General features: G+C 43.7%; 2 protein-coding genes across 12 annotated transcripts in view; one reads left to right on the forward strand and one right to left on the reverse strand.

The window, feature by feature from the left end:
* Window positions 1–14860, forward strand: part of FRMD5 (FERM domain containing 5) — a 133543-nt gene extending 118683 nt beyond the window's left edge. For 2 of the 7 annotated variants that reach the window (XM_083412049.1, XM_083412052.1), the window contains exons 8-15: window positions 665–753; window positions 4389–4452; window positions 5479–5570; window positions 7502–7576; window positions 8557–8625; window positions 9063–9169; window positions 11468–11820; window positions 12000–14860. In XM_083412049.1, coding sequence (XP_083268175.1) covers window positions 665–753; window positions 4389–4452; window positions 5479–5570; window positions 7502–7576; window positions 8557–8625; window positions 9063–9169; window positions 11468–11820; window positions 12000–12047 — 897 coding nt within the window. In that variant the 3' untranslated portion in view covers window positions 12048–14860. Of the gene's footprint in view, window positions 1–664; window positions 754–3709; window positions 3771–4388; window positions 4453–5478; window positions 5571–7501; window positions 7577–8556; window positions 8626–9062; window positions 9170–11467 lie in introns of all 7 variants that reach the window. The other 5 variants (XM_083412047.1, XM_083412051.1, XM_083412050.1 and 2 more) reach the window with 4 other exon arrangements.
* WDR76 (WD repeat domain 76) overlaps window positions 1–25325 on the reverse strand; it is a 66979-nt gene that overhangs the window by 39121 nt on the left and 2533 nt on the right. The window contains exons 2-14 of one of the 5 annotated variants that reach the window (XM_083412033.1): window positions 24798–25157; window positions 24560–24655; window positions 23540–23595; window positions 22526–22652; window positions 21571–21672; window positions 21425–21468; window positions 21184–21337; window positions 20451–20606; window positions 19261–19478; window positions 16988–17140; window positions 16255–16308; window positions 15722–15922; window positions 13472–13735 (exon numbers count right to left, since the gene is read on the reverse strand). In XM_083412033.1, the coding sequence (XP_083268159.1) occupies window positions 13690–13735; window positions 15722–15922; window positions 16255–16308; window positions 16988–17140; window positions 19261–19478; window positions 20451–20606; window positions 21184–21337; window positions 21425–21468; window positions 21571–21672; window positions 22526–22652; window positions 23540–23595; window positions 24560–24655; window positions 24798–25157 (1767 nt within the window). In that variant the 3' untranslated portion in view covers window positions 13472–13689. Of the gene's footprint in view, window positions 1–13471; window positions 13736–15075; window positions 15923–16254; window positions 16309–16987; window positions 17141–19260; window positions 19479–20450; window positions 20607–21183; window positions 21338–21424; window positions 21469–21570; window positions 21673–22525; window positions 22653–23539; window positions 23596–24559; window positions 24656–24797; window positions 25158–25325 lie in introns of those variants that run through there. The other 4 variants (XM_083412034.1, XM_083412037.1, XM_083412035.1 and 1 more) reach the window with 4 other exon arrangements.

The following is a 25325-nucleotide window of genomic DNA, read 5'->3' on the forward strand; positions in this document are numbered from 1 at the left end:
TCTCTTGGGCTGGCCCTGTGTGAATTCTCCAGCCTGCCTTAAGAGTTGTGCCTCATGGCTAGAGAGAAATCAGAACAAAAAGGGACTTGCAAGATACAGAATCATAAAATTGCAGAGTTGAAAGGAACCCTGAGGGTCACCTGGTCCAACCCCATGCTTCAATGCAGGAAACACAGATAAATAATGCCTGACTGATGGCCATCCAACCTCTGTATGAAAACCTCCCGTGAGGTTCTAACTATTAAAAACAGAGCAATTAACTTGTCTCCAGGGTGGTCAAGAGGTTATTAGGCTTTGGGGCAGGATCCTTGGCTGGCTGGGCTGGAGAATATGACCTGATATACAGTAAATGATGTGAAGAAATGATGGATAAAGTTATTTTGGAAACCAGGAACACGATCCAAGGCACTGAGGCTGTTAAATCTTCTGAAAGGGCAGGTGAGGAACTTGCCACTCCTCCCCATGTTCAAGAGGAGAGACGTGGGATCTGCTTTCGTCCCTGATTCATTTCTCAGCTGCTGAAAAAGGAGATTTTCACAGCACAGGCCTCTTGTCAGCTCTTTCCTACACAACAGCTTCTTTTGCCAGTAGATGCGAGTGGAGGTTGTCCTACAAGCCTTACTGGCTCTGCGCTGTGTGATGAGAAGTTATCGCTCTCTTGCAGGATGTGTCTGGAAATGCTGCTTTTTTGGCCTTCACCCCATTTGGGTTTGTTGTCCTGCAAGGAAACAAGCGAGTCCACTTCATCAAATGGTGAGTTCTGGTCTGGAAACCCCAGTTCTACCATTCCTTTTTGGGTGGCAGTGGAAGCTTTCTCTGATATCACCCTATTGCCCTTCATTTACCCCCTTTGGTGCAGAACAGAGACCCGCTGACCAAGACAGGATCTGACCTTCTAGTTGGCTTGGTATCCCACTTTTGCTCTGCTCTGCCCCTTTTGTTCAGAGGCTGGAAGGCCTTCACAGCCAACTGGTGTGTTTTGACAGGGCGTTGCTTCTAATGTTGGCGTGCGAGCTTCAGGTTTTGAGCCTTCCTTGTTTCCTCTTCTAGTCAGATTTAGCATTCATTCATTCTCCTGGAACCCATGACTAAATTCTACAGCTGGAACTGAGCTGGAACTCACAAACTAATTGTTTGTCTAATTCTTGTCCCAGACAAGTACCATTTTCATTTCACTTAGTGGAGAGTGCAACTGGTGACTTTAAAAAAGGTGAATCGGGGCCAGAACTGCAGTCCCCAGAACATGTGTGGGAGGAGAGGCATGCTACTGCTTCTGCTCTACATGGACAACCCAGCTTCCACTGGGCACAAATACTTAGCAACCCAGCATGCAGCTGCTTCCCGCTAAACAATGCAATAGGTGCAGAAGGTAGGGAGCTGACTTAGCTGGGAGTTGGGGATGATACCTGAAATGCAAGGAAATAATTTCAGATATACCATATTGGCCTGAATAAAAGCCGCAACTGCAAATAAGCCACACCTTTAAAATGGAGGGGGGGGGAGAGAATACCCAAATATAAGCCACTTCCTTAAAATTCCACAGGCACTCACACCCACAAATGGCAAATGTTCCGTTTTACTGTATGTGTTTTGGCAGTGATATCATAAAAGCCAATTTTTGTAAGCTCGCGAATTTAAGACGCACTTTAACTTTTCATGGTCAGAATTTGGGGGGGGGAGAGTGTAGCTTATATTCGGGCCAATACGGTAGCAGGTTTTGGTCCCACCTGCTTCTACTGGACGCCGTGTTCCTGATGGCCTCTCTCAAGTCATGATTATATTGGAAGACACTTGCCATGGATCCACCTGTTCCCCAAGGGTAGCAGTTGGGTCCCCTTGACCTTCTTGGGGATCATGTGGTTAAAAGCAAATGGGCAGTCAGCCGGATATGAGACAATGTGGCAAGTCATCCTTTTTATTGGGACAGCAGAGATGTAAAGGGTACTATTAATTTTACATATAACGTACAAGTATTTTGTTCTGAAAAATCTGGGGAATTTTCAGAAGTGCAGCTTTGAATTCTCTCAGTCTAGTGTTGAGTGGTCACCTGTGCAGTCCCACCTATCTCTGGGTTCCTCACCTGCCCTGTGTCATTCTCTAGGAACATCCCAAAGCTCTTTCCAGGGAGTTGGAGCACCAGGACTTTTTGACTTGTGCACTTATATCAAGGGGGGCAGGATTAGCACCTTCCCACCCATTTCCTTGCAAGGCATCCACTCTAAAGTCAGAGGACCTGTAGTAGGGAAGGAAGTTGGGTTGTGAGTGCACAGGGGACCACATTAAGTATTTCAGTGACAGGTAAATAACCAGCTCTGTGCAGTGTCACACCTAGGCAACTAGCAATCTGATGTACCTGGAAGAGAATCCTGGTGTCCTCATGCAATGAGGTTGTGGAGGGCTGTCTGCAACCCTGGAAGCTGTGTTTGGCCTTGAGCTACACAGTGTCGCTCCAGACTTTATTATGGCTAGTGAAAATGGCTGCTAGGCATTTTGTTCCAGGAAAAGCTTTAGGCAAGCCATTAGCATGCAGCACTTGGGACATCTGCCCAATCTGCGTCCTATTAGCACCACATTATTGCTCTCAGAGCTAGCAGCAGCAACACTTCATTTTTGGAAGTGAAAAGCCAAAATCTTGTCATTCTGCAAAACCCAAGCCTACTTGTTATTTTTGCCTTAGGATTCCCCACCATCCACCAGTTATCCTTCCCAGAATTTATCCCCTTGTTTAAAGATTGTGGACATTGCATTTTAGCTGCTGGAAGGAATGTGCTTTGGCAGTCAGTGGACGCAACCCAAGGAGCTGTGTCCCTTGCTTATTGAAAGCATATTATGTTTCTCTAAGAGAGTTCCTGGTAATTACGGACCTAGTTGATGGGTACTAAGGCTCAGAGTTGTCCAGGTTTTTTGTTATCTCTGAAACTACCAGTGGCTATTTCCAAAGAAGTCATTTACTCACCAGGGTCAAATTTCTCTCCTTATAAAGGACCAAGACACCCCGAAAGCTGTCCTTGCCCCGAAGGTAGATAGCTGGGCAGGGCAATACATAGAAGGAGCAGCATTCCTGGGAGCAACTCAATAATGCGCAATACTGTTCATTTCCTTAAGATCTTTCCTTTGTGGTTATTTCTGTAGTTTTTTAAATATGCAAAATGCTTCATCTGGAATTCCCAAGACAGATTGTTCACCTATTAGCTCCGATGTCTTTATGAACCAGTTTTCACCTGGGCCTTCAATCCTACTGTTGCCATGCAAAAAAATGGCCATGCAGTGATGCAAGATTCTTGTTCCTGCCCTCCTTCTCCTCCGATGAGATAGTTTTTCATCTACCTACCTAGTAAGAAAGCACGATCCATGGTGTTTTGTACAGAACGCCCATAGCCAATCAGAGAATCCGTCCTCCAAAAAAGCCCCTGTGGGTTTTCCATGCTGGATAATCTCCCCTGAAATTCCCAGTGCAGAAAAGAATGACATTCTCTCCCCCCCCCCCCGCCATGCCTATTGGGGGCTCCTCCCATCCTCAGCTGTGTTTTGTCACAAGGGGCACAAGTGCCTCTTTCCCCACCCCCCACCCCGCTGCTCAGGGCACAAGAAGCAGAGCTGTGATCTGGTCCATGCAATGTAGTTAGTGTCACTTCTTCTTCTTCTCTTGCTTTGTATTGTATCCCGTTGTTGATGTACCCCAGTATCCTGTTTGCCTTTTTTACTGCAGCCACACACTGGGCTGATGGCTTCAAGGATTTTTCTACAATAACCCCTAAACCCCTTTCCTGGTCAGTACGCTGCATGACTGTTCCATGTAATCTGTACTCTCAATATTTGGTTTGTTGCCCCAAAATGTATTATTTTGTACATCTGTCTGCATTGAACTGCATTGTCCATGTTTATTGGCACAGTCACCTAAAAGCCCCTCCAGACCCTGCTCCAGACCTGGTCGCATTGTTGCTCATCCTTTTGCTGTATCTCAGATTTTGGCCTCATCAGCTAAGTGTGGTTATCTTACATTTGGTATTCTCATCCAGATATGCACCTGTTTTAATAAAGCAAAAGTTTGCAAGGTGGCTCCTGGACACCCCCCACTTAAGACTCACCTTTTTGCGCTGAGATTCCTCTCTCACCTCAGCCACTGTTTTTGAGCCAGGAGTCCTCTTCTCTAACCATGTTACACTTTGGATGAACTGCAAATGTTGGACTTGAAACTCCTGCAACTGCTGCCCTCTAAAACATTTTGTTTCTTGACTTTGCGTTTCATGCAAACAATTTGGTTTTCAATTTCTGCATCTTGCCGGAATCTATTCCACGCTGTGTGTGGGCTCTGCATTCGTAATGCTGTGCGATGGGAGGCGGGCTGCGTCCTCTGGTTTACACAAGTGCCTTTTTTGTGCTTGTAGGAACGAAGTGACAAAAATGAAATTCGAAGGCAAGACGTTCTATTTATATGTAAGTCAGAAAGAGGTGAGTACCTTCTTCAGCCGCTGTAACTGTGTAGGTATAGTTTTTGCCTCTGTTCCAAGAGATGCAATGTTTAGGATTCCTGACTGTTTCTGGCCACACTCCATCCTGAAGCACCACATATATTGAGAGGCATGGCTAAGTTTAAGGATGCTCAATCTAATACTTACTGGCCTTATAATAACTTCTATTAGGTATCCTTAAGGGTCAGGTGCATTTGCAAAGGTAGCATTGTTGGTATTGCCAGGAGGAAAGTCGAATCCTGCCATTATTTCTGACAGTGGAAACAAACAGCCAGAGCCTTCTGTGCAAGACTCCTCACAAACAGCATTGCAATCTCATCCACTGTTTACGCGGCCCAAGTAAAAATCGCACCACCACTTGTAGTATGCCATCGCCATCTTATGCTGAGCGGTTTCCAGGTTTTGCAGAGTGCGTGATGCTGCTTATAGAGCCACATATATTTATTTATGGAAAGCAAACCCACAGCTCCTTCAGGGAAATTGCTTTCCCATCCTTCTTCCGTTCAAATAGCATTCGGGGCATTTAGAATCATAGAATCATAGAGTTGGAAGAGACCACAAGGGTCATCGAGTCCAACCCCCTGCCAAGCAGGAAACACCATCAGAGCACCCCTGACATATGGTTGTCAAGCCTCTGCTTAAAGACCTCCAAAGAAGGAGACTCCACCACACTCCTTGGCAGCAAATTCCACTGTCGAACAGCTCTTACTGTCAGGAAGTTCTTCCTAATGTTTAGGTGGAATCTTCTTTCTTGTAGTTTGGATCCATTGCTCCGTGTCCGCTTCTCTGGAGCAGCAGAAAACAACCTTTCTCCCTCCTCTATGTGACATCCTTTTATATATTTGAACATGGCTATCATATCACCCCTTAACCTCCTCTTCTCCAGGCTAAACATGCCCAGCTCCCTTAGCCGATTTGCATTTAAAGCTAGCTCACTGAGCATGTTGTCTGTGAACCAAGCTTGTGAATTAACCTTATGGGTTTTTTCCCCCTGGGCTTTCTATAGGAAAAGAAAATAGTTCTGACATATTTTGCTCCAACTCCTGAAGCCTGCAAGCACCTCTGGAAATGTGGGATTGAAAATCAAGCCTTTTATAAGTAAGCATGAAATAAATTTCCCCAGGATTAATTTTGTCCGTGGGGCAGTTGTGATCATTCCCAGCAGCCGCTGACAGTGTCGGGTGTGGATGTGGAAACATGCCTGGGCAAACTGTGTGTATGTGTGGGGGCTGCTCTCTGAATCTGGATTGCCTCCCCTCCTTTCTGCAAAAAACAACAACACCAAAGCTACTTGCAGGAAGGGATCAGGGCTGCTTTCCTGCCAGCTTCCTTTTCACTTCTGCCTAGGCCACCCCACTTTTAGCTGCAGTTTGGATCTAGGACAAGGTGTAGGCTGACTGGGTGCTGCAAGAATATCTTGGCCCCACAAAGTTTCTGACCAGCAACTGAACAGCCAGCTTGAGAAGTAACTAAGGAACAATGGGCCAGAAACATGGACTATTTGTGAAGAGGTGTTTCATCTCTGGTAGCCCCCAAACAGAATCCTTTGTTCTCTCCCTCTAATTTGGTGTTTTGCTTATAAAATAGAAGGTTGCTTTCTCTAGTGTGCTTCCTTGTAGTCGGTGGGCTGCAAGAAAATGTGTGCTGCTTTGTTCTGTTTGGGTAAGCTGCAATCAGGCCGTCTCATTTCTCATTATATTAACATGAAGCACAGCTGCCGTTTTGCTTCACAAATCTTTTTGCTTCTTTTCCAGATGAATAGCAGCACTGGTACATTGTCTTCTGCTTATGCATCCCCAGAAACCAGATGATGGATGCAATTAAGACTGCTCTGTTCTATCCTTGATCCCCTCTATACAGAACCAGTGCCTCACCCAAAGCACCCCTCCTAACGATTCTAGGCTAGGGGCTCTTCCAGACAACCTGTTTGTTGAGCTAAAATGTGTGTGGAAGTTTATACAACACCCACTGTGAGCATTCACTCTGTTTGCGTGGAGGTTGTATGATGCTATGCGATGTCCCACTTAACCCACACTTTCCAGTGCATTTTCTCAAAACTTTCCTTACCACCAACCCCAGAAGCTGGGTTTGCTTTATAACAGCACAAAATCTACTTTAATTACATGACTGAAATTTACTTGTGTACCTGCAAAATAGTGGCAGTGTGGAAGCAGTCAGAACCCGTATCCTTATCTAAAAAGCAAGCCCATTCCTCCTCCTAGTGAAGTAGCCCAACCAGTGTTGGGATTGCTGATCAGCTCCAGCAGTTTGGTAGCAGTGAGGTGTCAACCCCAAGCCTCCTGTGCACTCCCAGTTACTTCTAGGTGAGGAAGATTGGGCGGAATGTTTTTCTAGCCGATAATGTTCCATTGCGGATCTCACTGAAGGAGAGACTTTTGCATTTGCTTTACCACTCTGGATCAGTTTGCACCTCTTTCTCCTCTGCAGCTAAGTTACCTCACTCTCTGAAATTGAGTCTGAAATTCAGACATGAGTCTGAAATTCATGCATAGGCACTGCAGGGTGGGCAACAAGTGCAGTGGCTACTAGCCATGATAGCTGTGCTCTGCCTCCACACTTGGAAGTGGCAATGCTTCTGAATGTTGGTTGCTGGGAACATCAGGAGGGGGAAGTTGCTGTTAGGTCCTCTTGGGGAGTTTCCCATTGGGGCATCTGGTTCTGGTTGGCCACTGTGGGAGCAGGATGCTGGACTAGATAGGGTTGTTGGCCTGATCCTGCAGGCTCTTTTTATATTCTCATGTCCAGACCCTTCGCTTTGACTTGGAATGCAAAAAAAAAAGGGGGAAGTCAAGAGCAGCTTCTGGAGGAGTAAAGATGCTGAGTTAAAAAACTGTTCACCTTGGACACTGGCAGGGGTACCAAACCGAGGGGAGCGCAGGGGCTTCTTGTATCTCTCTACTTGCTCCCAGAGCAGGAGCTTTGACATCATTTCCAACAAAGTCTGCCAGCAGAATGCTGTCAAAACCCAAGTTATGGGCCTTCTGCCAACGCCTGCTTTTTTGTTTCAGGTTGGAGAAGTCAAGCCAAGTCCGCACTGTGTCCAGCAGTAACCTATTTTTCAAAGGGAGTCGGTTCCGATACAGGTAAATAATGACCGTAAGTAGCAGTTACTGGGTATGTTCTTGGATGCTTCCTCTGGGTGGCTTGAGGAACGAGTCTGTTATAAGTTCAGCTGTGTTGAATTTGAGATAAAATTATCGGGCCAGATCCAACTAACTGGCCCTGCCAGATCCAAGATAGGAGCTCCTTCTAGCTTAGCTCACAATTGGCTGTGGAGGGAGGTTGGGAGAACCCCCAGAACAGCACACGGGGTTGTGGTGGGTATCATTTCATCAGGCAAGTTAAAATGCTGGTGCTGACTAAACAGTTGGAACAGGGTGAGGTTGGATTCCTCCCTAAGGCAAGGCTGCTCATCTGATGTTCCTGATATAATGCAGGGATTCAAGAGGTGCCTTCCCCTTTGTTTTCTGAGCGAGCTGTTTTGTTGTATGCCAGAATTTAAATGTGAGGTGTAGTGGTTATAGAGTGCCAGAGTAGGACCTGGGAGACCAGGGTTGGTACCCTCACTCGGCCATGGGACATGCTGGGTGTCCTTGAGCTATGTCACTGCCTCTCGGTCTAACCTACTTCAGAAGGTTGTTGCAAAGTTAAACTGGGGAGAGCCACAAAGCCGCCTTGATGAAAGGTGGGATATAAATACAGTAAGTAAAAATCTGAAATAAAAGGACTGCCGTAGCTGGGCCAAATTCTGCTTCCATGCACTCTAGTGCACTGCCAAGAAGCAAAAGCCAGTAATAGGTGACAAGGAAAGTGCTGCAGGAAAGGCCATGCAACAAGGGAAGGAAAACAACGTAACTTTTCGAAGTAAATAGCACAGCCAATATACTGGGGGTGTCCTTTCTGCTCATTGAATGGGTCTGCCAAGAAGGATGGCTTTTCTTTTGAGCTTCAAGCAAGTCCGATTCCTCTGTCTAGAGAAGGCAAGAGTTGCTAGCAGAAACTCTGGAGGGGGAAAGGGTGGTTTCTGCTATTGTCACGGCTTCTGTTCTCCAACCACTTTCAGTGGCCGAGTTGCAAAAGAAGTGATGGAGTCTAGTGCCAAGATCAAGAGGGAGCCTCCAGAAATACACAGGTAAGGCTCAGCAGAGGCAGCTTGGAAGACAAGCTGTGGGCTCACCTGCGAGAAGCCACGCTGGCTGCAGCTGGTGGCAGTTCAGTAACAAATGGGGGAGGGGGTACAGCTTCCCCATCTCTCTTCCCCATAGAGGAAGATCCATAGCTCAGTAGCAAAGCATCCAGAAAGCCCCATATTCAATCTCCAGGTTGGGCTGGTGAGCCATTGCCACCAGTCAGTGTAGATAGTCCTGGCCTGAACTAACCAGTGGTCTGACTCAGTATAAGCAGACTGTTCCTCTGCTAGTTGCAAAATCCACCCGGGATGTGTTTTCCAGCTCTACCCCTGCATTTTCTGGAAGGGGCCATTTGGCTCATAATCTTAAAGAGGCTCGCCTCTGATTCTGAATGGAAGGCTGCATTCCCAACACCGTTTTGTGTGCTTCCTTTTCTTAGGGCAGGGCTGGTTCCTAGCCGTAGCTGTCCTTCCATCACTCATGGGCCACGGCTAAGCAGCGTCCCCAGAACTCGAAGGAGAGCTGTGCACATCTCTATCATGGAAGGTGAGGCCTGGACACAATGGTGACTTCGTGTAGCTTTGCAGCACACTCTCCAGATTTAATCTCTCTTCTGAACAAAGCCAAGGGCACATTTGTACATTCACCTCCCTTGGGGTGTTAGGATGGTCTTTGGGCTACAAGCTCCTCATCCGTTGTTACTCCTTTCTCGGAATGGAATCTGAGTCTATTTTGTGGAACTACTGTAGTTACCGGGGGCGGGGAGTGTTATTTTAAATGTGATTTCGGTTTCAGTCTTAATGAAAGAAACATTCACAAATGCCAGGTTTGCCTTTCCACTGAGTCCTTTTCGTATGTGCTGTATCACTCTCTTGTGGCCAAATTGGGAGGCAGCTGTCTCAAGTGATTTATGGAACGCAAGGACAGGAGACTGTTTCATATGCACTTATGCTAATTTCCGTAGGGAGGGCTGGCCAGCTCCATGCATTGTTATTCTGCTGGTGTGTGGTTTTAGAATGCTGTGTGCTTGCTACAAATGCTTTGCCACCTGCATCTTAATGGGGGAAGACAAAATCCTTTGCAAGATTGACCCTTTTAAATGAAATTTCTCACGTGGCTGTGGAAGGGTTTCTCCCCTTCTACACACACAGCAGACTAGCTAAAGGTGGACCCCTGGCAAGGCCCCATGGAGGAAATTAAAAGCCGATCTGCATCAGGGTTGCACCTGCTAAACTGAGCTCGGGAGTTTAATGTCTGAAGTTGGGTCAGTGTCAAGAGCAAGACCCAAGGTGAAGCCAGAGGCTGCTTCTTGGGTATACTGCCAGTTTCTGTGGTGTCCTTGGGCTACAAAAAGGCAGTTTTTATGTGGGGCCAGCTTCATCTAAGCAGTTCCACTAATGGGAGATCCAACACGAAGGGCTCTGGCTAATGCAATGGGGCTCGCCCCCCCACCTGAACAGCATACAGGAGGGTGGGAAAGGAGATGGTTCGATCAGGCAGGTGGAAATGCTAGCACTGATGGAACCTTTTAGCAAGATGCTGGATTTTTAACTTGCGAAACGAGATAGCCCTCTTTTATCTGTTGTACAACCACAATGGGTAAAATCTGGCAGATTTTATCAGCCAAGCAAGTTATTCCCCCAATTAAAAAGTGTCACTCCCTAGGGCCTATGCGAACAGTGTGCAATGGTGTGTACTGTGCCACTAACACAATAGGCCTAACTAAAAGAGTAGAAGAATTTAAAAACCTTGAACTTTAAAGGGCAGTCTGGGCTGTTGCAAATTCACCAAGGCCACGACTTTCTGAACCAGGTAAGCAGTAAAGATTATGTGCAATCACTTGTGGTGCTCCATGCACCCACACTTTCTCCATGCATTTTAGCTCCACGTCACTTCTTCTCAAGGTTGGGGCAACATTGAAGCTACTAGCCATGAATGCTGGGCTCCACTTCCATCACTGAAGGCAATGTGCCTCTGAATACTAGCTGCCGGGAATCACAAATGAGATAAGCACTGCTGTTGCACACAGGTTCTATTTTCAGGTGTCCCTTAACGGGCACCTGGTTGGATACTAAGAGAACAGGATTCTGGACCAGAAGGCCCCCCTTTGGCCTGCTTTTCTTATGTGACCAATTCTATCATCATAGAGGTGCTGCAGAGAGGCTGTGTAGACCACCTAGCCTTGCAGACATGGCTGCCCAGCAAATAACAGCCCTCCTCCTAAAACACACAACTAACTGGTTCCATTGTTGAGTCACTCCTTTCATCAAAATGTTTCCAACCAAAATCTACCTTTAATTTAAGGCCATGAGATCTAGGTCTGCTCTCTGGGCCAGGACAGAACAAGCCATTGATATGAAAGCCTTCAGAGATGCTCTCAGCCTGCTCAGTGTGGTGACAGCCATTTCTTTCTTTTGGGAAGGAGAATCCAGCCAGGAAGCCTCCAGGTGTTCACAAACATGCCCTAAATTTGCTTACCATACAGATGGGGAATTTTTGGAGTTTCAGATTTTGGGAATATGCAACCGATTTCCACCAAACCACCAAAAAGCACAAGCCTGCATTGTGCTTGAATTTCTGGCATTCAGAACCACTGAAGAGGAATCTAAGGAATGTTTTGAATTAGGTTGCCGAAGGTTAACTTCCTCCAGGATTCTTCTGAACCTGGCCAGATTATAGCCCATGCTCAATTTACAGTGATATCTTGATCTTGGGATAAACAGTATTTTATATTGAAAGCCCAACTTCCGTGCCTCCATGCTGAGGCTGGCTAATGCGTTGGCGACTCCCCTCATCTTTCTCCATAGCCAGCCCCTTTCTTCCTCTCTCCCTCCCTCTCTCCAGGGCTTGAGTGTTTGCGGGACAGTGCCCACTCCACCCCGGTACGGTCAGCCTCCCACAGCGATGCCTTCCTGCCGCATTCACGGGCCTACCGGGTCGAGAGCAGCGAGCGTGTGGCCATCATTTCAGACGAGGTCTACAGTCCCTCGGACAGCGTCCTTCCCACGCCGGTAGCTGAGCAGAGCCTTGAGCTGATGCTGCTCTCCAGGCAGATCAACGGAGCCCCTTGCAGCATAGAGGAAGAAAAGGAGTCTGAGGCCAACACGCCCACGGTGGCCGAGGCCGAGGAGCTGGGGAGGGAGCTCCGAGCCTTGTGCCAGGGTGTGGGCAGCGGTGGCGGAGCCCAAGCAGAACAGGTGAATAAGTTTGTTTTCAGTGTCCTCCGTTTGCTCCTTGTGACCGGTGGGCTCCTCTTTGTTTTGCTCCTCCTCCTGATCATCCTTACCGAGTCTGACCTTGACATTGCCTTTTTCCGTGATATTCGCCAGACCCCCGAGTTTGAACAATTCCATTATCAATACTTTTGTCCCCTCAGGCGATGGTTTGCCTGCAAAATCCGCTCCGTGCTCAGCCTACTCATTGACACCTGAAGGCAGGACTCCTCCTAGTAACTAGCCAGGTGGATTGCAGAAGATCCCTGCTACCCATTCCCAGAAAAATGGGACACATCGTGGCACCATCGGCACATAAAATAAGTCCTCCTTTCATGAATCAAAGTAAACAGCGGCCTAGGAGAGTTGTTTCCAAGCAGAAGAAAGGGATAAGACTTTCTCACATGCGCCAGATTCAAACAATGCCCATTTCTTTACACGTCCTCTTCCTGGAAGTGTCTTCAACTGGTTTGCTTTCCAACTTTTAAATTATTCTGCACTCTTCCAAGTTTAATTTTAAGCTTTCCTAGAGGTGGCCATTTCAAAAATTTCAAGTGAAGAGAGTTTATTTTATTACTATTGATTATTGCATTAAGTGCCAGCCTCCAGCTAGGACACTAGTTCAAGAAGGCAGCGTCATTTTATGCAGGAGCTTTTGTAATGGTGCTACTGAGTTGTAACTTTAGTATTTTATTATTTTATTAAAACTGCCACTGTGTACAGCACTACCACCTTAAACATAGTCTTGCTATCTTACCAATCAAACTTCTGGCTTAATCTGGAATTTTGAAGGTGGGGGCAGGGGGGATTAAGGTTCTGACACCATATGGGTCACCCAAACACACTCAATTCTTTATAAGCAATAGGTAAGGCAAGAGACAAGGAGGCAGCAACGAGGTGTAAATCTAATTCTTCCCCCTAGCGTTGAAAAGTGTGACTAGGAGAAACCTGTCCTTTGTGAATTTCAACTTCTGACCTTTAGGATCCCAGAAATGCAGTTTTTCTTAGAGCAGTAAAGTCCCCATATAAAGCAAGAGTTAGTATATGGGGGAAATAAATATATGTATTTGATTATACTTGACCGAGTCTTGCTGTATTAAGTAGTAGTGATCATATCCTATTTCTTTGAAAGACATTTTGCCTCAGAAAGCTGTACTTGTTTTTGTACTACAAAAGAACAAACTTGTTTCAACCTATATATTTTAAGAACAAAATGCTATTTTGTTAACGAGCAAACCAAGTCTTTTTTACTTTATGAATTAGGTGAATATAGTGTGGTATTCAAAGTGATTGGTGGTAAACAAAATATTATGGCTGTTTTTAGGATGGTATTTGAGCATCAAGCTAACCCACTCATAACTTCTGGAGGAAGGAAAATGGGTTACCTTGTGCCATTAAAACGATGGAGAACTTAAGGACGTGGGGGAGGTAGCACTGGAATGAAAACACATAGAACAATCTGACCCACACGTTTCCATCCTGAAGGCAATTCAGAAATTTTTTTCCTACTTTTTGTCTTGTGATGTGGATAGTCTAATCTAAAAGCCTGACAAATAGCAGCTCATTTGTAAAAGGAGCAATAAATTTTAAACATGGTGAGAGTACTCACCAAGATGAGCAGAGCAAGAGAATGAAATCAGACTGGCAAGTGTTTTATTTCATCTCAGGGAGAGATTTCAAGTCACTTGGGAATCTAAATCAGAAATATTTCAAGAGGCTGGTTTCATTTATCTTGTCTCTGGCTACTTGGCTACTACAATTTTCAGCAGGCACACAAGCCCTTCAAGTTCACGCAGAACTGAAGCACTGCCAGGACTTGCCCAATGGGAGGGTGCGTGGATAGGCGTGGGAATCTCAAGCACTGATTTCCTTTCCAAGTTCAGTTACACTCTGCCCACAGCTGGTCATTCATCATTTGGGAAAAAAAGAGCACAATGACACTATTAGCAATACACTAAATATTGGCAAAGGTTACTGGACGCAGACTGGGGTGTGGGTGTGGGTGTACGGTACACTAGAAAAGGATTCCCTGTTATTTGAACACATCGTGGAAGTGCTACAAGGATCTGTTTGATTACTGACCATTAACTGCAACTGCCAGCTTGGAAGTCACAAGAGCCAAGAGAGATTTTGGCTTTCACTTTTGCTTATACAGGTACATAAAAACAAACTTTTGAATGCCTGCCAAGAAGATACAAGGGATAGATTTTACAAGGATACACACTGTTTTATGCAACAGAGCAACAAAATTAACTTCTAGTGTAGTGTTCCTACCTCAGTCTGTAGTAAACGATGCTTCTATGCAGTGAGTGAAAAGTCTTAATTTTAACATTCTCCATCCCAGATAACGATGCAGTATTTATTTCATGTTTTAATTGTTGGTATTGTTGATCATGCCACACACCTGTCCTGTTATCTGTAACTATTTTGTACAATGGACATTTTCATTTTCAAAGTGGACAACTTATGAATACTGATGGTGGCAAATCCTTTAGATAGTTACTTTACTTTTTAAAAAATTCTGGCCACAATCCTAGAGTTAAGGTCTCCCGTGCACTTTCATTTCTCTGGGGCTTGCACTGCAGAACCTCTTCCTAATGGATTGTGTCTTGTTTTTGCCAAATGTTTTATCCTGAAAACTTTCCAGCTGGCAACTGAAAAAAAGTCATTTTTCCTGTTTTGCCCCATGTTACGTTTCATGTTTCACTTACTACTAAGTTGTTCCTGGTCTCATTTGTATAAACTGTGGTGGTTTCCATAGGTTGCTGTATCAGAGGAAACAAACTCTTAATAAGGACTAGCGTACTGCATATTTAAAAGCAGTAGAAAGTAAGTTACCTGAAAATGTGAATTTTAGTTTTCATAACAATATAGACGTTAACCTTTCATGTGCCAAATGCTGTGTTACATTTTCCCTTCAAAATAATGTACCTTTTTCTACATATTCAACATGTAGTTAGCATAAATCATTGGTGCCATATAGAAGTATTTTTAAATTTAAATAAATATTTAATTATGATGAAAATGTTCTCTGTTGAGTAAATTGATGCTTCTGCTCATGTGACATGTCTGCTTAAGACAATTCCTGAAATGCTACCTGCTACTGTGGAAATTTTCTTTCAACCTCTCTGTCCTTAACGTTTTCAGAACTTGAATGATTAACCGACTTAAATTGGATATATACACTTTTACTGCCAGATCATCCATATGATTTTGGTACAACCACCACATGATGCTACACAGATTCCAAAGCATTTATTGTGCGTACTTTAAAAAAGCTGAACATGATGAGCAGGTCTAACACTGATTCATTTACTATGAATGCTTCCCTGGTGTAAGGTGCCATCTGGTGTTACTACACAACAGACATAATTGCATTTTCCATCTTGCAATGATGCATAAGCATTATTAACATGCTGCTTATGTTCAAGTTAGTGGGTGTTAAGAGAAAGCCTGTGCCTTCTCACCACTCTTGATACACACCAAAACACCCTTTTGATCTCAGAATAATTGTTAGCAACTGACCTCTGAATTAAACATGATCTAGTACACAGCCTGCTCTGTAGATTTTTAAGCCACTATGAATGAACTTAAATATATTGAAACCTTTTAACAGTTTCACATAAACAACCTTGCAGAAACCTGCAATAAGTCACTGCATTTGAATAACAAGGCTAGCCTTATTTATTTCTGTTATTGGTAATCTATATCACTTAGAAAGATTTGAAATTGAATATATTTGTCTTTCTCCAGGGACAAAGTCCTAACACAACCAAAATGCAACTCATACTCTTTGTTACCTGAAGGTTCAACATTCTCTTCAACTTTTTTTCACTCTTTGAAAACATGGAGGCGGCCACTAGAGTTACCACCTGCAAGAATGTACCTGGTAGGGTGCCAGGTATTGATGGAACAAACAGAGCCAAGGTAGTCTTCGCTGCGGAAGGAATGCACCAAATCTCCTGTCGCATGAAAGGCTTCAATTTGCCTTGGTCGAGACATACTCCCCACCACAAAGCAGTCATCCCTCTTTGGGTCCCAAATGGCTCTGAACCTTGTGAGCCACCGTCCCGTGTAGTTATTATGCCTATTCAGAAAGGGGAAGGGGGGGAGAGAGATAGTTAAGATGCATCTACATCGCTGCTTTCCAGTTGCTCTGGACAGCAACATGCCAGCAGCTCTAGCCAGCCCAACTGAATGATGTTAAGGCTGATGGGGAATTGTAGTCCAAAACATCTGGAGGGCACTAGGTGGGGAGGGATGATCTAGAAAACCAGGGTTCTTAAATCTGATGCACATGCTCTCTAATGGAAAAACCGCTCTGCTACAGTCAAATATTGTGTTTTACTCACTGTGATCTCATAATCCCCTCCACCAAACTTGAATCTTAGCACCAGAGTAAATCCTATTCTAACTCACCTGATAGTTTTGAGAACAGGGACTGAAGATGGTATACATGTGGTTTCAAAGATCCTGCAAGAGACAAAAAGTGGGGGCTTTAAAAAAACCCTAAATAGTCGATTTAGCCCCCCAAAAATCTACTTACTTACTTATTCAAATCCAGCATGAGGATCATCAGGAAACTTTATCAAAGAGTTCAAGGACACAGTCCAGTCAGGCAAAAACACTCAAGGAAGGTGTGTTGCCTGAGGACAATCCTGAGGGCCACATTTAGCTCCCTACCCTCTGGTTTAGACTATGTAACAATTATACTGCAAGGGGTCTCCCTACTGCTCATCGAGTGAAAATATGCTATGTATTTCTAAATACAAGCAAGTATTTTGAGGTAGATTTTTTAAAAGGTCATAAGCAAGGGCCCACACACCTCAACGCAAAATATTTAATTGCCGTAACTCAGCCATACACATCTCTCACAGAAACTCCTACATTTGTTTCCAACAATGGTCAGCAAGAGGCATGAGTTCCAAACCTCTCCCACCCTTGGCAATATACTGCCTCTGAACATGGTAGGATCTACAGCATCCCTATGTTTCAACAGTTCTATTAACTTGCTCAGTTCCACTACTGATGCCATATAAGCCACGGGCCACAGCCAAGTCTCACGGCAGCAAATTCAGTTATCTGTGAAAAAGGACTTTCACAGGAGGAAATTGTTAATACAAAAGCCAGCTCCCTTCCCACTCTCACATACCTCAATGTATCGTCAGCACAAGTAGTCAGCACCCTGTTGCCAGTCACAGGTGAAAAATAAGCAGAAGCAACACTCTTGGTGTGCCCGGCAAGAGAGACCACGGGCTTGCTGCCACTCGCCTTCAGGTGCCGAACATCATAAATATCAACATCCCTGCGGCATAAATGGGTACGTTAAGACTTTCATCCTGGGTGCCTCTTCTTCAGTGGCTAGGAGGATGTCCTGAATGGGACATCTCCTCCCAATGGACTATCCAGGCATAGCTAATCTATTAGACTTCCTGTCTCATGTGGTGGCGAGAGCTCCTCACACATCAAGGGAAAAAGGACATTGAAAACATAAAAACCTGCAGGTGTCAAACAAAATACTGGGACAAACTGCACTTAAGAAAATGAGAAACCACTGTATCAATATGGGGGTGAGAGGAATAACAGAATTTCAGGACGATTCCACTGTTTGCTTACAACTGAGACAATAATTATTTGGGGAAGGGAAAAAATCATGGGATCTCCCAGTGTGTGCCCCTGTTTCCCTTTTGGCCTGTAAATTGCAGATCTGTTTGATTTTATGTTTTTGATATTATAAATATATAAAAGTGTCTTGATACACTGGTACGAATTCTGTTTCCTCCTATGAGATCAGGGGCTTAAGGGGAGCTGCTCAGCAGATACACTCACTTCCTCCTCCAATTGTGGATGAATTAGCAGATGCCATGCTAGAGCTCAGATACCTCACACCTATGGTTCCGCAGAACCCATCTCTGAATTGGTGCCCACTTTCTGGCTCAAAGGGGAGCACTGTTTCTGCCTATGCTGTGTTCTCAAGACTAGGGGTCTGCTGGATCAAGATCCACAGCAGTCCAAGGTGCTGCTTCCCTCTTTGCTTTGGGGTGTGAAGGTGGGATGAGTACCAGTCCTGGCTGGTGGATTCACTGGTCCCCAAGGGTGCAGTGTGGGTGGGTGCATTGCCCTTCTTTGGTGACAGTCGCTTTTCTCCTCTTCTTTTCTCTCATTGCAATTAGCCATCCACGGGAAATGAAAACACAGGGAAAGCAAAAGGAAGTGCCAAAACTTTTTTTAAAGTTTTGAAGGAGGGGAGGGAGAAAAGCTACTACTCTCAACTGTCTGCTACAGCTTTTCTCAACCAGAGTTCCATGGGGCCCTAGGGTTCTGTGAGGTTGCAAGGAGTTCCTTGAAAGATTGTGATGCTAGCTAGCATGGTGGGTAGAGCTCTCTGACATCACCTCCTCTCATGTAACTCCTAATTTCCATGGCCATTTAGGCTCCCCTGTGGCCACGGTGTCTTAGTGCCTTCCCATATTTTTCTCCCTCTGCCAAGGCTGATATTGGGAAATTTTGCTTCTGTTCGTCCAGGGCTTGAACAAAGTGAAGAGTTTTTATCTACCGCTGAGTGTGTTAAATGAGCTCCTCTCTTCCTCCAAAAACTGAATTCTCCAAAGGAGGGGACAGAGAGTCTAATGGCTCCGCGTTACTTGGGGGGGGGGGAGAGTGATCTCACCAGGATATCCCCCTCCACTGAAGAATGTGGAGATAAAAATAAGCTTGCTCTTACAGAAAGGCTTACTCTTTCTGTAATCTCTGAAAAGCATTCATCATCTTGGAGCACATGAAGCTCTCTCTGTGCCCCACATAAAATCTGTAAGTTTATGCAATCTTTTACCACAGATCTGTTTTCTCTGTAAATTAAAAACAGGGAAACAATGTATGTAATGCTATAATTTGTGCAGGACACTTCTTTTGGGGTGGAAATGAATTTTAAAGGGCACAGGAAAGCAAAACTACTTAAGATATTAGTCAATAGCTGTAACCAGGAGTTTTGTATAACAACACTATACAGTGGTACCTCAGGTTAAGTACTTAATTCGTTCTGGAGGTCCATTCTTAACCTGAAACTGTTCTTAACCTGAAGCACCACTTTAGCTAATGGGGCCTTCTGCTGCCACCACGCCGCCGGAGCACTATTTCTGTTCTTATCCTGAAGCAAAGTTCTTAACCTGAAGCACTATTTCTGGGTTAGCAGAGTCTGTAACCTGAAGCGTATGTAACCTGAGGTACCACTGTAATCTCTTCAGAGTCCCCCCTCCCCTAAATTTAGAGAATGTCCAGAGGTCTTGGGCTTGGGAAGAATCTACTGTGACTCTGGTCCCAATAGGAGGCCTCTATTCACTTACTAGCATCACATCTCTTTGATTTCTGGGCTCCAAATTCCTAATGTACTGCAACAAGCAATCATGTATCACAGCTTGTACCTACCCTGCTCCAGCAGCTACAAAATAATGTCTGCTGAGTGGGTTGGTATGGACGGTCCTTGTCTTCTTCGAATTAAGTTCTACAAAAAGCTCAGCGGAAGCTCCTGGCGTTCTCTGATCTACTACAGCTACTTCTCCATCCCACATTCCCACTATCAGAGTAGAGGCATCTGCAGCCAAGAAATCAAATGAGGAAAGGTCGTCCTCTTCATTTCTGTACACCTGAGAATGAGAAAGAGATTTACTTTTAGGTGGAGTCTAAACCTATTTTAAATTACCAATTTAATGCTGATATATCACAATAGCTGTAGGATACCCTACAACTGTAGGATGCTTCTCTGGCTGCCACACCATGGTTTCCTCAATCCTCTTTGCCAATTACTATAAGCACGCTTGCAGACAGGCAAGATTTCCAAATGTACAGAGTTAAAAATCCTGACTTTTCCATCCCCACCTAAGAAACTGAATTCTGCCTGTAGCAATGGATAAAAACAGCAGGACGCTGCCTTGTACTATGTGGAACTGTATATCCACTTAACTGTCTATTCTGACTGGCAGTAGCTCTCAGGGGTCTCAGGCTGAGGTCATTCCTAGCACCTGCTATTTGATTACCGCCCCCTCTCGCCATGGCCACCCCTTTGCTTCTGGATGTGCCAAGGATTGAAGCTCAGGCTTTATGCTTGTAAAGCACGTGCTGTAATACTATGTTACGGTCCTTAATGAGACAGGTGAACAGAAGAGAGAGAGAGAGAGCGTGCGAGAGAGAGATGCTCTTTTCCATCTTGGAAGAGCTGCTTGAGCAAGATAGAAGGATGGAGGAATACCATATCTGATTTTGCATTATATATCCAAAGGGATCTCATTCTAAACAAGGGAATATTGCAATTTTGTTGTGTTTCTGCTAATGTTTGACCACATAATTTATGACATTTCCTTCCATTCTTTCAGTTAAAATGGAAGTTTTACTATTTAGCAGAAGTCATTTCAGCAGTATACTATTCTGTTTCATTTGGAATGGTTTTACTTATTTTATAATTTTAATTATTTTATCTGTTTTTATGACTCTTATTTTCCATTAATGATTGTATCTCACCCTGGGAACTTATGGTGAAGGGTGAATTAGAAATCAAATAAATGAATAAATAATCTTTATTGAGACCTTGCAATAGCTGCAACGTTGCAACCAACATTCACCTCATCAAAGACCGCTCTGGTTACATCCCCACGTCGTAACGTGCCATCGTGGCTCACAGATAGAAGATGAGCAGGATTAGACAGAGAAAAATACATACAGCTAACTGCCTGGCTATGGGGAACAAAGGTATGTACTCCATCTTCCAATCCGCTGTCCTAAGAAGTACAAACACGATACAGCATTAGTACATTTCTCATAATTTCTCTTTTCAAAATTGGAAATAGAACTTACAGTGTGGTTCCCTTCCCATTCAGAAGGGCCAGTTCTTTCTCAGTTAGAAGACAGAGCCATAAAAGTTTGCAGGGGACAAAACTATCAATGGCTACAAGCTACCATGGCAATGTATTACCTCCAGTGCTGGAGGCAGACTGTTGCTGAACACCAGCTGCTGGGAATCACAAGCGGGGAGTGCGCTGCTATTACATTCACGTCCTGCATGTGGGCTTCCCATTGGGGCATCTGATTAGCCACTTTGAGAATAGGATGCCGGACTAGATGGGCACCCTTTGGCCTGACCCAGCAGTCAGGCTCTTCTTACGCTTTAATGTGGTGACCTCTCCTTCACTGGAGCTTTTTAAGCAGAGGTTGGGTGGTCATCTGTCCTGGATGCATTGGCTGAGATTCCTGCATTGCAGGGGGTTGAACTAGATGACCCTTGGAGTCCCTTCCAACTATGATTCTATGATATAAACGGTAATAAATAAATAAGACAATAGAGCGCAAGCTATTTACCAAATCCCAGAGACCGATCTGTCCCCACTTGTCTCCAGCTGCTACTAAAGTTCTGCTTTCAGATGGATGGATAGCCACGGAGTGAATCCGGTTTTGGACCACTTTTGCTACAGAATCTTCTCGGAGGACCATTTTACGCAGACAAGCTTGGTAACTGGGACAAAATCATTAGCATGTTAACATCCACAAAAACCAAGCAAATGGGGGGGGGGGGGAGAGTTAAAACTGGTTTTTAAATTACCTTTCCAAGTTACATGTAGGCGTCTCAATCACCTTAGGCTTCACCTGTAAAATTGGTTGGAAAACAGAAGGAATTTACCATGCAGATATTGAAATAATTTTTTTTAAAAAAGTATTTAGGCTCGCTACATGTCAAAACTATGATACCTGACTTATTTTTGCCCACATATTCAGAAAATCTTCAGTTACATCATTTCCTTCCTCTTGATCTATGGGTATCATCTGAAGCGGTCCAGGTGGCAAACGAGGCTTTCAAGAGAGGAAATGGCACAAAACATCACTGGCTTGCTTTACAACTTGCTGATCAGTGCACCCCACAGAAAATAACAAAGAGAGCCACTTAATTAAAAAATAATAATTGTATTTTCATTTTTTTTTAACTTTGACTTTTATTGATAACGTAAATATTTTATGCTTTTTTGTAAACCACATGAGCGTTTATTTAGTTAAGCAGTATACAAATTTTGTTAAATAATGAATAAAAATTTATTCTCCCACATCCCAATCAATCTTTCCACTTTATTCACCATCCCAAATTATTTTCGCAAAGCCAAGTTCTTAAGACTTGTTTGAAGCAACTATACACTTGATCCATGAGGAACCAAGGAAGTTCAAGGATGCTCAGACCAAACTACAGTGCTAGACAGCAGAAAAGCTCTCTCTGCAACCCCTCACGTTTCAGAGTAAAATGCCTTGCAAGTGGCTGCAGGAGGACTGTGAGCAAAATCATGGGAGGGGTGTTTCTAGAACGTAGGTGAAATTGTGAAACTTCCCTGCCATTTTTGCTACACTGGAAGCTGCATGTTGTTTAAGGGATCTTGTTATATCTATTATATTTGCTATTGCTTTGCTATGCCATCATAAAATTGTTGCTATATTATGAAATCACTGATATGTTACTGTTTTGTTATGTTATTCTGAATTTTTTTGTAGTGTTTGTTTGAAATGCAGCCCTATTTCTTTGTTGTAAGCTGCTTTGAGCATGATTTTTTTTGCAGAAAAGCAGCATACATATAAAATGAATGAACGAAATACTCTTGCAAAGTATTTCAGTGGGAGCACTTGAAGATAAAGCCCTTTCCCTTTGTATCTGTCAACTTACATATTCGTCAACTGAAGGTTCTGGTTGTGCTTGTGCTTCTGGCAGGGGAATGCTCAGTGGATCCACTTTTTGCAAGCGCATTGATCTTCGACGAGTTGTCTCAGTTTTTGCCTTGGAATGTTTAATTCTACGGAGACAACATAATTTCTCCATTAAGTCCTTGCAGGGTTTCAAGTGTTCTTCATTCATGCCGCTAAGATTTAGCCTTATTTCTTCCTTTAGATTATTCTGCATTTTCTGTTATTGCTTTCCATCTCCCTCCATCGTATTTTTCTATCTGCCTCCGTCAGACACCACAATGGTTGCAAAATTACAACCTGGAGACCTTGCTTGTCCCTCTGTACATTTAATATAACCCACAGCTTACCATTCGGTTTGCAATGAAACTCCCAGAGTACTTTAGAAATGAAACAGCAAAAATGCAACGAAGCTGTCAATGCTCCAAAATAGCAAACATTATGTTGCTACTCCACTTCTCCCCCTCTCACTTGCCAAGAGTAAAACTGGAGTCCCACATGCTAAAACAAGGCAAAGGAGGAGGTGACAGAGCAACTGCATATTCTCCTACTATCACCGTCATGACATTATTAACCCAAATACAGTGGAACCTCGGTTTACGAACTTAATCTGTTCTGGAAGTCCATTTTTAAACCGAAACCATTCTTAAACCGAGGTGTGCTTTCCTTAATGAGGCCTCCCACCACCAGTGCCTTTCCACTGTTTGGATTCCGTTCTTAGACTTAGACTGAGACACTATTTCTGATTTTGCGGAGTTCGTAAACCAAATAGTTCTTAAACAGGGCTGTTCTTAAACCAAGGTACCTCTGTACTACTTTTAAAATGATATTTTCTTTTACATATAATACAGCAGGTAAGAATTCCCAATAGCCAACCAGCAGTTCAGCTCTCTGTATTAATTAGTTAAGTAGATTCAGGTACTGTCACAACATAAAGAGGGAAAGGGAAAAAAATTGCCAAAATATTTAACCATAATGAATGGGTATGTAGTTTTACCTTTGTATTTTCGGCGACTGCACTCTGGCTGTCATATTACGAAGACTTGCTGCCGACTTAAGAGTGAGAGAGTAAGATCCGATGCACTTCATAAAATTTCAAAATTATTGTTTCTGCTTCAATTTATTACATTTATATCCCACATTTATCTTTTTATTTCCCTAGGCTTTTAACCTCTGAGGTATTTTTATTTCTGTTGCGTTTGGCTTTAGCGATACCCTTTACTGATGTTACTGTTTTATTGAGTGGTACTCAACTAAGTTTATCTCAGAGTAGACACACTAAAATTAATGAACATAACTAAGGTAGGTCCATTCACTTCAGTCTGAATGGCAAAATTTGGCAAAACTTTACTGAATGCCACCCATTCTGCTTTATGACTTACTGGAAATGTTTGGAAGGCCCTGATGTTTGCTGTATTAACTATTAGCTATGGAACCACTGCAGTGTTAGAAACGGATATATGAAAGCTAGGAGCTAAATGCCACCTTAAACCTAGGTTATGGGTGCAACAACGGAATGTCTAGGTGTGCTTTTTTATAACAAGAATACAAAGCTGGAAATCATTGAACTGCAGCTAAAATATGTTCATTTTTCACATGACCTAGTCCTTCCCTTGCCCACCCCCTAATATTCTAAAGAGGATCTCTTCTCCAGTCTTCAAAGAGTAGCTGGAAGTGGGGAGGCAGAAAAAGGTCCTCCGTTCCTTCCACTCTGCAGTTTTAATCTGAAATCTTAGGCGCAGTACTGAACCCAAAGCTCAGAAACTGCTTGCACTAATGGACTTGCCTGTCGCAAAATGCGCCTAGAACAATAGGAGTTTCAAACACTGATTCTCAAGTAAATTATACCACTTAAAAATATGGCTAAAGCCATGATGAAGACCAAGATCAACAGCATAATCCTATTCCGAAGTAAGACCCATTGAGTTAATGGGCCTTACTTCCAGGTTGGTATTTCCAAGGCTGCACTCCAAGTATTAGAAATTGTTGTTCTAATCCAGAAGACACTCCAACAAACCTCAAACAGCTTCAGGGAAGCAAAAAATTTGGCATTTTCTGTTATGTTCTTCAGTCTTTTCCTCTCATAAGCTGATAGTTGTGTTGAAACTTCCTCCTGCAACAACAAGCAAGCAAGCAAGCAAGCAATTATGTTTCAGAATATTCACAGGAGTTGAAGTTTTAAGCCATATCTTACATGTAATTCTAAGCACAGTATATAAGCAGTTATTTTCCTCACCAAATTAAGAGACACTTACATCATTTCTGTCACTCTCGGAATCCCCATCCGTCTCCAAATCACTGCTGACAGCCTCTACAACTGAACCACATCTGTGAGAATCCGTGTTGAAGACTACCTCGCTTACTCCATGAGATATAGCCCTTGTTTCTGAACTTGAATAATCGCTACAGATTTTCTTGGCTTTGGGTTCTTTACCGAAAGACTCCTCACAGCTGGAAAATTGCTCTAACAAACGTTTCTGAGGCAAATGCTTGTTGTGTTCTCCACATGTGGCTGACACAGGCGTGAGAAGAATTCTGATTTGTTTAGTCAAAGTCTTACTCTTCACAGGGCTTCTGGGGAGACATGTGGTCGGATTTTCAGTGGGTGTTGTCTCCTGAAGATGTGTAAGAAATAAAAAAAAACAGTTATCTATTGATTTATTATTGCAACACATTCCCAATGAACTTGTACCAGGAGTTACATGAAATCCATTAGCAGAAATGTTTTACATTTGTCTGTCATTTGAGAATTGTTTTCTACTCCAGATTGTCATATCACTAGT

The sequence above is a fragment of the Podarcis tiliguerta genome (assembly GCF_965153285.1).
Source record: "Podarcis tiliguerta genome assembly, chromosome: 14".
Lineage (NCBI taxonomy): Eukaryota > Metazoa > Chordata > Lepidosauria > Squamata > Lacertidae > Podarcis > Podarcis tiliguerta.